This window comes from Dunckerocampus dactyliophorus, chromosome 1, assembly GCF_027744805.1.
Source record: "Dunckerocampus dactyliophorus isolate RoL2022-P2 chromosome 1, RoL_Ddac_1.1, whole genome shotgun sequence".
Taxonomy (NCBI): domain Eukaryota; kingdom Metazoa; phylum Chordata; class Actinopteri; order Syngnathiformes; family Syngnathidae; genus Dunckerocampus; species Dunckerocampus dactyliophorus.
Window position 1 is genome coordinate 42,434,828 of NC_072819.1, and position 14,608 is coordinate 42,449,435.

At 40.4% G+C, this 14,608-nt stretch overlaps 1 protein-coding gene across 2 annotated transcripts in view; it reads left to right on the forward strand.

The window, feature by feature from the left end:
• The first annotated feature begins 1,632 nt into the window (after positions 1 to 1,632).
• LOC129186635 (cadherin-4-like) overlaps positions 1,633 to 14,608 on the forward strand; it is a 290,983-nt gene continuing 278,007 nt past the window's right edge. For both annotated transcript variants that reach the window (XM_054785083.1, XM_054785089.1), the window contains exons 1-2: positions 1,633 to 1,934; positions 3,035 to 3,146. In XM_054785083.1, coding sequence (XP_054641058.1) covers positions 1,878 to 1,934; positions 3,035 to 3,146 — 169 coding nt within the window. In that variant the 5' untranslated portion in view covers positions 1,633 to 1,877. The remainder of the gene's footprint in view (positions 1,935 to 3,034; positions 3,147 to 14,608) is intronic.

The following is a 14,608-nucleotide window of genomic DNA, read 5'->3' on the forward strand; positions in this document are numbered from 1 at the left end:
AGTTTCACAAAGGATTTCATTGTTATTTTTTTGGTTGTTTTTTTTAGAAAGTAATGAAAATGTCATGATTTTAATTGTTTTCCATTGGTTAATTAAATTGACCAGCAATAGGATACTCTGCTGCCTCTGACGTAATATCTGAGAGGGTACCGGTGGGCAGCTTTTTGACTTAGTGTTGCCAAAAAGCCGAAGAAAAATAAAACATGCACAAAGTTAATGCTCTGATGATGAAGTCTTGTAAAATTGGGTAAATTGCCAAGTTGTTGCGACTTTAGAAGGCATATTTTGCCCCAAAATATTGGTTACATTTCAAAAACCTAACAAGCAGTTGACTTCAAGTTCACTGTCATTCTGTTTTTGGAATCATTTTCATTCCAGTTTTTGAACATTCTTCCTTTTAGAATTTGTGTCTTTGGTTATACATAGTATTTTGTAATAAAACAACTTTCTATCCGTACAGAAGAGGCGTACTTTAAATGTATTGAAATTATAAGGCATGTTCGAGTATCATTTGAGTGTAACATGGTTTATCACGAGGGATAGGTTCCCCAAATAGCCCGCAATAAGTGAAATCCACAAAGTAGCCAACTTTATTTTCTTACAGTTGTTATATATGTTTTACGGTTGTAAAACCCCTCACAATACACTTTATACACTTTTCTCAGATCGGCATTAACATTTTGTCACATATGAAACACTCTCAAAGTTCAAATTTCGTTTGAACTTTAATGATCAATCTACTAGGTTGCTAGCATTTTTATATACTTGCTAAAACATATTTCTCCTGCTGTCGGCCTCCTCCTCCTCATCCTACTTCTTGAACCGAAGATTTATTTAGCCGGTTAGCTGCTGCTTCTTCTACTATTGTTTATTGGCGGTTAGGAAGCAGCTCATGCAGTTAGCTAGTTTGCTTGCGACGACACAAAGGGGATTGCTTGACAATGGTCTACATCCAATCACCATGCAGAAAACAATGGGCGGGTTTTCCCTTAGCCAATAAGGACTGTTGTGGTTCTATATTTAGCCGGCTATTGTTCACTGTGTGTTCCTAATATGCTTGTACGGCATGTAAACACACTGAAACAGGTAGAGCCGCACACTTCAACATGAAGTACAACACCCTCTACTGGTAGCAGTAGTAAATACAATAACAGACACATACAACAACGCACTGATAGATCCCCTCTAATACACCACAAGGACGCAGAACACAATGTCTGTTAAAAAAAAAAAAAAGTTCAGATGCCGAGAGACAAAATGTGCTGTATCTATTTCTGTGTATAGCACTAACTCAGATGTGTGTAGGTGATTGAAATGGCCTAATTGCAAATATTCTAAGGATTTATCACTTCACTGCATGTATTTTTTAGCCTAATACCATTTTAATTCACCTGTCGATTAAAATACAGGAGGATCATAGGATCCTTGACCATGCTACATTTGTCTTAAACAGGAATGCACATTAGGGGCTTTATTCATTTGCAAACCAAAAGGCTGCAAAAGTTTTGATGTAAAATTGAAGATGGATACAAAACAGGCGATGCAAGGGCAGCTTGGCTAGTGGAGTTCCGTTAAGTGTATGAGTGCATAAAGAGGGGTGGTGTGTGGGTGGGAGTAGGGGTTGTGAGTAGGCAGACGCTGACTGCGCCTTGGTGAGGAGTGGAGCACTCACCTGCACACCAGAGAGTCGCCTAAACTAAGGAGGAGTAGCCGCACTCTTGCTGAGCGTCAAAGACGGAACATTGCAAGCACAGTCTGAACCAGCAGAAGAGAGGAGAAGGTTACACATTTCTCGGGAGAAGATTTAAGGCTCTGTCTTTTCTCTTTGTGGTTCCTCGACCAGGCTGCTGTGGCTGTCGCTTCTTTAGCCCGCCGCGATGAGGACCGACCTGGCTGTGGTCCTGACAGCAGCCCTTCTTCTTGACACATTCCGGGTGAGATTTGTCAGTCTTAAACCAAGCGTTTAGTTTTGTGGAGGAGCGGGGACAATTGCATATGGTGCTGTTTCAAATGGTTAGAACCCAGGTTGGGATAAAGTCACGCGTTCCGGTGCGCGTCTGCATTGGCGCCGATTTCTCATTCCTCACAAAAAATGCAGTCTCCAATCAGGTCCGTTATGAATTTTACTTTGTAAAATAAGAGACAAGATATGAGCTGATGTTCTTTGAAACGACCCGCCCTTGTGCTTCTCATCTATGGGTTGCACAAATACAAGTAAAACGCGGCACAATTTGCGTGGAGGAACCTTAATTTGAGTTGGTGAAACTAATTTTTCATCCTGTGTTTTACCCCTGCAGACCTCCTGGAGATGTGCAGTAACACACTTTTACTGATCAGCAGCATATCCTTTTAATTAGTCGTGTTGGCGCAGGGTTATCCAAACTGCACAGCAAGTTGTAAAATCCTAGATCTTTCTAATCTTTTATTTCCAAGGCTGCCGTTATCAGCCTACACATGTAAACTTAAAAACAATGTCTTCCTGCAATTTTATTCTTTCCAGGCGGCTCTCAATCGAAATTAATGCCTAATTTATTCATGCAACATGCAGGCACCAGCCAGCCTTGACGCCGAAATGTGACTGCGCACATTCAGTGCCCTGGGTCAGGCCGTTTAATTTGCAAACACTGAGTATTAAGCGCTGGACGTGTGTGCGTCAACACACACGCACACACACACACACAGACACGCACACACCCCCACACTACAGTGTTCCCCTCCTTTGAGCCATTTAAGATTATTTTTAAGCATACAAGATGCATTAAGTGTTTTTATGTGTGTATGAATGTATAATTGTGCATGTTTTTAAAAAAAAAATACATATTTGATCACGTGTGCAAGCCTCACAAACATTGGATGACTTGGACTTGCATCTTCATGCATCAAATCTGTTTACAGACTTCACAGAAAATGTTTCTTTGCAGCATAATTTAGTTAATCATATACTGAGTCTTGCTACTAAATCGCTGGAAAGCAAATAATAAATAACTAAATTCCACAATTATCAGTGGCTCACGCTGCTTTCTCGTCCTTCCAGGGAAATAATGGTGATCGTGTTTCTGAAGGTCCCTGCCAACCTGGCTTCTCCCAAAGTTTCTACTCCGTCTTGATTCCAAGGGATGTACTGCAAGGCCGGGGCATACTTAAAGGTAAGGGATGCTTCTAATTGGTGGTTCATTATTTTTGGAGTCAGGTCAAAAAGCTCCATCTCAGCAGTTGCATCAGCTAGAACTGTTGCATTCAAAACCAGCGCTGTTCTTTTTCTGATGATTGGGATGGATCTGGGAAAGCAATGCATAATTTGGGTAGGATCAAATTCAGTCACATGAGATCATGTATGAGATCATGCCGTAAGAAAAAATAGGATTGCACTGATCTCCTCGCATTATTTTCTCCACATCGATTAGTTAAACAATATACGTTGTCACCATCACACTGCGACGCCTTAAGCGGCTCTGTGTTTTGCTCCAATTACACAGACAGTCCAGCAAGTTTTCGGGGCCGATAGTGCAGGAAATGGAATCGACATCCTGTGTCTAATCTGGCAGTGCTCCTGCCAATGTGGGCTAATTGCAATTCTCCATTGATCTCTTTGCTTTCTTTCCCCTCATTGCTCGGCTAAGCTGTATTGTTTAGCTGTGGGCGCACAATGGCTCTTTTGTGACTCGCCTGTGTCATCGGCAGCTGCACAGTATATATTTCTCACTCTCCTTAGCTGGAAGAGTTCTGGCTGGGATACAACTTGTCTAGACTCTCGTGCGTGTGTGTGTGTGTGTGTGTGTGTGTGTGTGTGTAGAGTATGAGACTTATGTGCTACATTTTGTGGTGGTGATGTTCTCTGTGGTTGTTTGTGTGAAACGCAACGTCATTGTGTTTTTAACATCATTGTGTTGTGGTCTGGCTGCAAATGAAATTGGATGACAGAAAGACTTCACTACCACTGCATGTGGCAGTGAAGTCTTCAGTCCAGCAGGGGGTGTCACAACAATCACAAACTGTCACACGTGAATGGTGGTTGCTCCCTGTGCAGTTTGGTCTCAAGGAGATGCAATTGTCATTGCTAAGGAGTAGCAGTAGTGGCAGGAACTCCATTTAGCACATACGGCAAGTTAGTTTGCGTGTACAGTATGTGATGGAGTGCTCCTTATTAAAATCCTCTGTAAGTAATCTTAAAGCTGTTTTTGTGGTGGTTGAGTTTTTTTTTTTTCCCCAGAGCTCCACTTTTCAGTAATGTAATGCTGCTGCAAGGTTAGTGAATGTACATTGCAAACATTGAAATAAGATGAATATTTTAATGTGCACCAAAGTCTGAGAAAACACACACACACACGCACACACATCAACAGTAACGGGAAGCACTACATCAGAAGTCACCAACCCATCGATTGAGATCGACCAGTTGATCTTTGGGACTTACCCGGTCGATCACTGTTGTAAATTCCCTAATTATACGATTAGATGTAGTGCATGCACTGTTCAGGGTGGACTTTTTTTTAAGTTAGGCACCTTGCAAGGCAGCTAAGTGTCCTTCTGAGGTAGATTTTGCCTAGGTTCACGGCCGAGACCAGGGATCCTCGGCTCAAAAAGGTTGGGGACCACTGCACTACATCATGAAAGGTAACCTGGGTGGTCTGCCAATACGTGTTTACATTCTGTGTTATAAAAAGAGCTCTATACTTTGGGTGGAGTGTGTATATGTGAAAAATCGGGACTTTGTCATCGTGTGTCCATAACATCGGCTATTCAGCTGTGGTTATGTGCATTTTTTTTATGAACTTTGTACAAATAACGTTATTACTAGCCTGGACATCATCCAAACTGATTGCATCAAAAGTTTGCAGGTGTTATTTGATGGTGGAATTACTATGTATGTGTTTAGTTTTATACTATGTCAAAGATGGTAGCATTGGTCTCTCTCACACACACACACACACAAACACGCACATGCACACACCTACACTCACACACACAGTTTCAGCTGTAATGTCGCCTTCATGTGTGCCTGAGAACAGAGCTGCAGGGGCCAGATGTACACATCCACAAATGTACCATATGTGATATACATAGGCACACACTTCAGACAGTTGATTTATTGTCTGTAATGGTGACACTGGGAGGAGGTGCAGAGCTTCTCTGGGATGGCTTTAATAATAACATTGTTTAACCCAAAACCGTCAGATAAGGGCAGGGATGATGACATGCAACACACACAAACAAACGCGCACACACGCACAAACACACTACCCATACATGGATATACAGTACATGTTAGCCACTAAGGGAATAATGGGAAGGACAGAACTAGGACCTTGGCCAGGATGAGGAGGGTCTAGACAGGCAGTCAATAACGTTATTTATCATATAGTGTCACTCTGATGCTCTAAAGTGGCCAAAATAAAGCGTATAATTATCGGAGGTACCGGAATGACAAGAAATCCTTGATGCAGACAGCTTTCAGCACTTTTGAGCAAACACGTTTTATATTCACAAGACATTTTCAGTTGTATTTTCGATGCAAAGAGACCACTTTCATACACAAATCATTTTCTAAACATTCTGTTGTTGTTTTTAAACCGTGAAGTCTGCACACTGTATTGATGAGACTGATTGATTTAGCTCTCTTTTGTCTGGGAAAACTTCGAGACATAATGAATGCACAAACACGCACAAATGTCACTGCCTAATTTGTGTGCAAGGATTTTATAGTGTTTTATGCGGGGTTGTTTTCAAATCTAACCCGGCAAACCTGCGCAGAATATTAATGGTTCTGTAAATTGCAAAGTAATCAATAGTCTTTTTTACAAAAATGTCTCTGGAAAACCTTTGTATAAACAGCAGATTTAAAATGGTGAGATAATGGGTTTTTCAGGTGACAGTTGTAATACACGTGCATGCGAGACTGACACTGCCTTTTGTACTTGGCTTTCATTGTTTGAATTATGACTGCTTCTTTGTTCATGTCCACACATACACACTCCTTCAGTTTTGCTTTAAATAGCTTTTCCACATTTTCCTACATATACGCAATATAATCTTACCGTGTCAAAAGTTTGTATTAAGTCAGGCCAACAATCATAGACTTAGAAAAAGTAGTACCGTATGGTAAAGTCATCACTGTGAACAAAAAGCTCATATTGCAGCCTGCTTTTAACACTGAGTTCTGAGTTTAGCACTGAGACTTTCCTGCTTTCATGGAGTCATTTGCTGCAGGCCAAGTCTACCCATAAATTACAGGGACTCTGTCCCTCTTCAGGCCTTCGAAATGCGACCAATCATTGAAGAAGTGGTCTATTAGAGAGGCACAGATGGAAACTAAAGTGTCTCATTGTAGATGTATATTAACCTGCACTGCTGCACAAATGGCAGGTAGTTTTTTTTTTTTTTTTTACTTTTCCTGTTTAGTTATGAAATAACTTACGCGAAATAGGACCGATTTGGAAGAATTAGATCGAGAATACAATAGATGACGTCATGACGTTTGGCGTGTTCCACCGGTGTAGCACTATGTACGAGTTAGCTCAGACCAGTCTGCTGTATGTGGTCCACTTTGTCTTTTGGTTTTGTGTGCATGTGATAGAGGTTGTGTGCACAACAGACAAAGAAAGAGGTAAGATGTGGTTTGAAAGACATTTGGCTTATTCTGACATAACGGCAACTTTCCTTTGACATATCATTACTTGTTGATATGGTTGGAGCCAATTACTGTATGGTGTCTGTATTGTACTAAGTTAGAGAACTTAGTACAATGGAAATGGTAATGGTTGAATTTATTTTGAACATGCATACAAGTTACATTGGAATACATCACATAGTACAATTCACAGTACCACATGACCAAAAAAAGAGTAGGCAGAAACAAAGCTTAGTTATGACAAAGCAGTCATAATAAATAATAATAAATACATAATAATAACTGATGAAACGTTTGATAGTTGAAATAGTTGGATATTGACTGAGTACAGACATTGTACTCACAAAGAAATGAAGCGTTAGTATTACAGTAAGTGCAAGAGTGGTTAGACGTACTGTAGTACTGTATGTAGACGGGGGTTCAGGACTGTTTTTCCTTGTACTTTGCAAACATCGACAGTTTTGTTCCCAGTACTGACCCCTGAGGTATGCCGCACAATATATGTAAGCCTGCAGATGTGCTGTATATGCAACCTCAATTAGCGGCATTAATCCGTTCCAGAAGATCAGACTTAAACCGAAACGTACTCTAACCAAATAAAGTTTTCCCATAAGAAATAATGCAAATCCAATTAATCAGTTCCCGACACTCAAATGTAACAGGGTTACTGTGGTTATTGTGATTCCACTTGCTCTAACAATGATTGAAGTGATTGCTCAATAGCGCCTTCTCTCACTCATGGGCAATATACAGGTATAGGGCAAGGTGTCATTACAACAGCTCATGACCCTTGTGACCCAAGGTGAGTGGAGATCTCACACCAGGTACATGTTTATTATTGTTTATATGTTGTTAATATGGCAGTTCATGAGCCCGGTGACCCGAATGGGTAATACAAGCGTCAGAGTGTTGACCAGTGCACATGTGTCTCACACCAGGAAATAAATGGTGTTACTGTCTACAACATGCTCCAAGTCTCTTGTTAATTACCATCAACAAACACAACACAGAGCCCAGGAGACCTGCACCACCGAGAGCTACAGTGAGAGTGAGGTTTGGAGGGGGGCGAGTGTAACGGATGTCAGATAGTGTGGCAGTGCAAGTGTTCGTGAGTAAATCTTGCTCCCAGAACCTTATAGGAAAACTACACTTTTTTGGGAATTTTGCCCATCATCCACAATCCTTATGTGAGACGTGAACACATACGTCTTTATCTTTTCTGTGCATTCTCAAGATATAAAAACAGATAAAAACAGACAGCTCATTACTGCACGTAGGGGAACCACTTATTCCGCCTATAAAGCCTTCTGAAAAAGACCCCAAAAAACACCAACAATGCTCCATTTACATACAGTATATCATGACGTGCATATAATCAAGCTACAGCGACATTGTTATTAATATTGTTACGCCGATGGAACTACGTTACACTTAGCCGTACCACACCAGCTAGCTACTAGCCGGCTAGGGACGAGCTTCACCACAGACTCGCCTGCAGCGTGTCAGTGTCACACTTACAACGCCTCAGAACACAAGAAAAAAGGTAAGGCTACATATCTGAGCTGACACCACTGCTGCTGTGTTTTTATTTCTGAGTTTGGAGAAGTTTCCATATTGCTATGTGAAATCAATGCGCCTCGGAAAGAAGTTCCGGTAATGTTTAAAATGGTCAATATAAGGCAAAGTATTACATGTAATCTTGAATGTACCAGTTAATGCATGTTCACAGCATGTACAGTATATAAAATGATAAAACGTTGTTAGAAGATTTTTAGAGGACTTTATAGTCGAAATAAGTGTGTCCAATGACGTGCATTGTTAGCTCACTCATGTTAACGCGTTTTCTCTCTTTACAACGCACAGAAAAGGGAAAGAAATATGTGTTCATGTTTCACAGAAGGATTGTGGATGATGGGCAAAATTCTCCAAAAAAATTGCAGTTTTTCTTTAAGAGCCGTGCTGTCCATGATTTTGGCTCAACACTTAGCACTCAACCCTCATCCCAAAGGACCTTTTGCATGCAGAAAACAATACAAAATGCATATAAATAAAGGATGAAAGGAAAAATTCAACATGTAACATCACCTTTACATTGATAAAAGTCTTGATTGTTAGCAAAGACGGCTAGGAGGCAGCCAGAGAACAGAGATCCACACCGACACTACGTTCATGTTTTGCTATGAATCATTTCTTGAATTCAGTCGTGTCATTAGTGGCATTTGCAACTTTCTTTGGCTCCATCTTGGGTTGTTGTTGCAGCCGTGATCAGTCAGAGAAGCAGAGACTTGTGGTGTAACCGTGTTAGCAAAGAACTACGGAGTCCACCGTTGATGACGTCAATGACGAGACAATGACTTCCGGTTTTGGTTTCCAAGCTAACATGGATGTTTTGTGACAAAAATACGTTCCGAACGCAGTTGCAATGTATTAATAACATGACAAGAGACGCACCGTCTTGCAAGCTAACCAGGAAATGTATGTGAACCAAGGCAAAATGTTTGCGTCCATTTTGACGGAGGTTCCACTGTCTATATGTTTTTCTCTCTCAGGCTGAGCTCTGCACTATTAAAACAAGGTTGTACTGGGTATTTCCTGCTGTACTGTTTTCGGACCACACAAAGAATTTTGTTTTTCCCATACGTAATTTCCACTGGATGCCGTAAGAGTAGAAGTGCGAGAAAAAATATGCACAAAATATGCACAAGAAAGTCAAATGGAGGGAATCACATTAAACTCATCAATTAATAAAAAAAAATCACATTAAATCTTGCTCAACCTACGCCTCCTACACTTATGCCTTGCCTGCGGTTTGCCCTTGCTACCACCCTGACTGCTAATGTCCATGGTGCAGCCTCTCATCAAATATACTTGAATACTTTTCTTCAGCCATGACTTTTTTTTTTTTTTTTTTTGGAGACCCCTGTAACTACAGTATACATGAATGGCCAGAATGGCTGTATGTCGGTGATTCCATCTGGTTTTGATTATGGTTGTGCTGATAGATTAAACCTCCACCCACACAGATAAAATACTACATTATACAGCTGTGTCGAAATCTGCTGCAAATCACTGGAGATTCACCAAAGACTTGCAGCCATTTACAGTAAATCAATGCTTTTACTTGCAATCCACATCTTGTCATCTGCCACATATTCGAGCATTCTTTGCCTTTTTCCAAATAGAAACACTAGAAGATGACAGAGATGGCTTTGAATTCTTAATATAACATGTTTATGAGTAATACCCCTTTTGCTGGGTAGTACTTCCAAAAATTTCTTAAAGTAAGAACTCAGAAAACCCAGAAGGATGAATCTCTAGTAATGCATTGATTGGTTCTGCTCTTCTGTTACACTTCTAGGATTTAATGAAAGTCCTGTTGCCGGTCCCCTCCTGTGCTGAGGGCATTTTATGGTGTTATTGCAAATGTATTTAACTTAAGGATGTGCCTTCTACTGAATTTTCTTCATCAATTAAGTAGGGAAAATAATGATTGATACATTTTTATTTAGAGTATTGGTTTCAGCAGACAGTATCAACTTCTGTTGTGCACACAAACACACTCACCATGTCCGCGGCGTTGTTTGCGAACGTGCGTGAGTCTTTGAGTAAAATGGCAGCTCGTTAAGTAAAATTGAGAAAAATCGATGGAATTTAGCAATTCTTGTGCAGCCCTTGCATAGATGTAACTCAACTTCTTCTTCAGGCCACATTATTTTTAAGATAAAGAAAATCTGACCAAGATATGACCAACCAGTATTATAGATTGCGGTCCCCAAGCGCCAGGCTACGGAAAACTTTCAGAAGCAATGACTAAAAATGTTTTAAAGAGACAACATTTTAAAAATAGTTTTGTAAGTAACTACATAAAATGTTATGTACATTTTGTAAATAAGTGTGATTACTTGATTCAAAAACAATATGCCAAGATATCTATATTACGCTGATGTCACATCAGGGTCAAAGTTTGGCGCATGCGATCACATTATTTGTGCTCGTTGCTTCCATGCTAATGAGTCAAACCACTTGTGTGTTTGTTGTGTACGGGGAGAAGTTGGTTGTTTGGTCTTTTCAGGTTAAATTAAAAAGGAAATACCAAGAACTTTCTACAATGGCACTGAAGACGTTGTTGCCATTCCCATGCGATCTGCTAAAAACACGCTGTGCCTGTCACCCAACACTAGTGATGGTAAACTTTCCTTTTACGTTTCCTTTTGCTTTTTATGAGTCACACAATGAAGTGAATTGGGTTTCACTAGAAAACCAAAAAAAATGCACACGGAGACTCCTATAGACATGTACTGTATATGTAGACACCTCATTGAGCGAGTTGGCCCATTGCTGCGATGCGTTTGGATGTGGCAGCTCTGCCCAGTAAATGATACAAGGAAATGGATCAAACTCCATAAAGTGCCTTTCTACTAAGTCTTGGGAGGCTGGTTTCACCATGGGAATCCACAGTATTATGCCACAAAGTCAGCAAATTCTTTTTGTAAAAAGATGTTATAATGGCTTTATGCAATCAAAAGTATTTCTTTCAGTCCTACCTTTGTCAATCCTACCTGTGAAATGGGGTGCCAGTATCGGGTGTGAACACCGTTTTCCTCACACAGTGCAAAACATCTCCTTCACAAAGAGTTGATCAGGTTGTTGATTGAGGCCTGTGGAACGTTTGTCCACTCCTCTTCAATGTCGGTGCGAAGTTGCTGGATGTTGGCAGGAACTGGAGCACACTCTCGTATACAATATCCACAGCATCCCAAACATGCTCAATGGGTCTCATGTCCGGGGAGTATGCTGGCCATGCCAGAACTGGGATGTTTTCAGCTTTCAGGAATTGTGTACAGATCCTTGGAACACTGTCATGCTGGAACATGAGGTGATGGTCTCGGATGAATGGCACAACAATGGGCCTCAAGATCCTGTCATGGTACCTCTGTGCAATTAAAATGCCATCAATAAAATGTGATAACATTGCCTGTCTATACCATAACCCCACCCCCACCACGTGCCACTCGATTCACAACCTCACAACCAGCAAACCGCCCCAACACGATGCCACACACGCCGTCTGCCATCTGCCCTGAATAGTGAAAACCGGGATTCTTTCGTGAAGAGAACACCTCAACGTGCCAGATGCCATCAAATGTGAGCATTTGCCCATTCAAGTTTGTTACAGTGATGAACTGCAGTCAGGTTGAGACACCAATGAGGCCAAAATTCTTTGGATGCAAACCGATTGTTGCAGCAGCTGTCCGGGCTGGCCTCAGATGATCATAGAGGTAAACCTGCTGGATGTGGAGGTTCGGGGCTGGTCTGCGGTTGTGAGGCCGGTTGGATGTACTGCCAAATTTTTTGAAACACCTTTGGACACGGCTTATGGTATAGAAATTCACAGGCAACAGCTCCGATGGACATTCCTGCAGTCAGCATGCCAGTTGTATGTTCCCTCAAAACCTGCGACATCTGTGCACATTTCACAGTGGCCTTTTTTGTGGGCAGCCTAAGGCACACCTGTGCAATAATCATGCTGTTTAATCAGCATCTTGATATGCCACAGCTGTGGGGTGAGATGGATTATCTTGGCAAAGGAGAAGTGCTCACTAACACAGATGTAGACGGATTAGTGAACAATATTTGAGAGGAACAGGTCTTTTGTGCAAATAGTAAATGTTTGATCTTTGAGTTCAACTCATGAAAAATGGGAGCAAAAGCAAGTGGTTTTTTTGTTCAGTGTACAATATATTACTTTGATGCACACAGTTTTCAGCTGAGGACACATTTAATAAAGATTTGTTTATTTGACCTCCTACTGAGAAAAAGCAGAACTCAAAATCAAACTCTAATTTGTTGATGGGGCACACTTTGAAGGAGGCTGAATAAAGGAAGCCATTGTGCTGCAGGGATGGACAATGTATCAGTTTTCTCTGCGCCATCACCCTGAAAGAGAATTGCATTGTTTTGATTTCCTGCTTACCTTTTGCCCTGAATCTCATGACACAAACTGCAGCATTATCTGGGTCGATAGTAGCCCAGCGCCCTTGCAGAGATTAGATATTGTTGAAATACAGCCTCCTTTTGCTGCTTTCAGCTTCTGCTTAAATCTCTTTGTTTTCTGTCTTTATTACCAGATTGTGCTATCATATTTTGCAAAATCCTTTCTGTCTTAGAATCAGTGTTGTGTTTTATGTTAATCATTCCTATAAGGTCTCTGTGACTCCCTCTGTCTAATTTACGTTAAATTAAAACAAACAAAAATAACTCAAATTGTTCTTCTGCTGCCACTATCAGTTTGAAGCACGGCATGGTTTATGATAAATATGTAAAAGGCACAGAGATGAATGCCATCTAACTTTCACGGATATTAATTGTAGAAATGCACAAGGCTTACGTTTGTTGGCTGTCTTTTGAAGTTGGGAAGTCACTAAAGTGCTGCCTTATACTCTTAGGCTAATCTGACCACAGGGAGTTGTTACAAATGAGCAGGTGACATATACTGTAAGATTAGTCACATTGTAAAGTATTTGTGTAATAGTTTTAAAGAATGGTCTATGGCATTTCCAGACAGGCTCATTTAGATGATGTAGACACATGGTTTGCCATTTTATTTCCCTGTTAAGGTCTAGACATGAGTGATTTATGAGGCTACCAGGGGCTTGTGGGTGGTTGGGTGAAAGGGGGATGGTTGGTATGGGAGGTAGGTCTTGAGAGCTACACCTGAAGCAGATGATGGATGTGCATTTCCTGCCAACATTTTTGAGACGCAAATCTCTAAGACAAATAGGAGCTAGATTGCATTGGCATTAGAGGCTGTTTACCTCATACCGTTTTAAAATAAAAAGTAAACCTGTGTCGGTATGGCTGCTTGTTTACACAACAGCGTTCTTGTGAATTAAAGCACAAACTTTTAACATCCAATCTCTGAAAGACCCAGCTTTTCTAAACAAAAAACAACAACAAATAAAAACCCCAAACAAAAATGCCCGTTTTTACTATTGATTGTCTACAGCAGGAGACTACTGTTTGTGTCCTGTTTTCATTAAGTCAAGTTTTATTTGTATGCATGTAGCAAAAAACAAACAAACTGTGATCCAGACTCACAGCCTGTTGAAGCTGTGTGGTCTCATGTGCTTGCCTATTTGTCTGAAAGGTGAATGATTCATTATAACATGGACTGTTAAAATGAACCACAAATGGCTGTACTGACATCATTGCAATCTTTGTGCTGAATAGGGCAGTGTTTAAATGCATTTAGGTTATGATATTTATTAAAATATAAATTAAAAAATGAGATTTAGCAAAATGTTAATTCTTCACACACATAGGTGACACGAATAAAATGAAATCAACCTGTAATACAATGTAAAATGTTAAAACACATCACACACAAAAATCACTCTACCTTGATCACAACTGACATTTCTGGCTCTGCCACTGCACTCAATCACAGGACACATAAAGACAAACTACCATTCACACTCACATTCAAATCTGTGGGCAATATAGAGTCTCCAATTAGCCTAAAATGCATGTTTTTGGGATGTGGTAAAAACCGGACTGACTATACTTGGATACCCTCTTTACAACTTAGAATGTGAGTTGACATATTTCGCAATCAATTCTGATAGACACTTTTGATGAAAATGTTAAGACCAGTTGAAAAATAGAAAAATTGTACATTTTGCACTGTTGGATCTTTAGAAGGTTTTAAGTAGAGCTTCAAAAGGCAAAAAGAAGAAATGGTAGTGAGCCAACAAAAAAAGAGTAAGCAATTCATTGCAACAACCCTTAAAGTGAAATAGGCTGTACATCAGCTGATCAAATGTTTAAGACCACAGCCTTTAAAAGCCAAAATTCAATGTCATTTTCTGTCAGATATTCACACTTATCATAACCCACACTTATCACTTATCATGATCTCTTGATGCCAAAGGCAAAAAAACATTCCCTCTTCGAACGTGGCCGGATTGTTGATCTGCATAA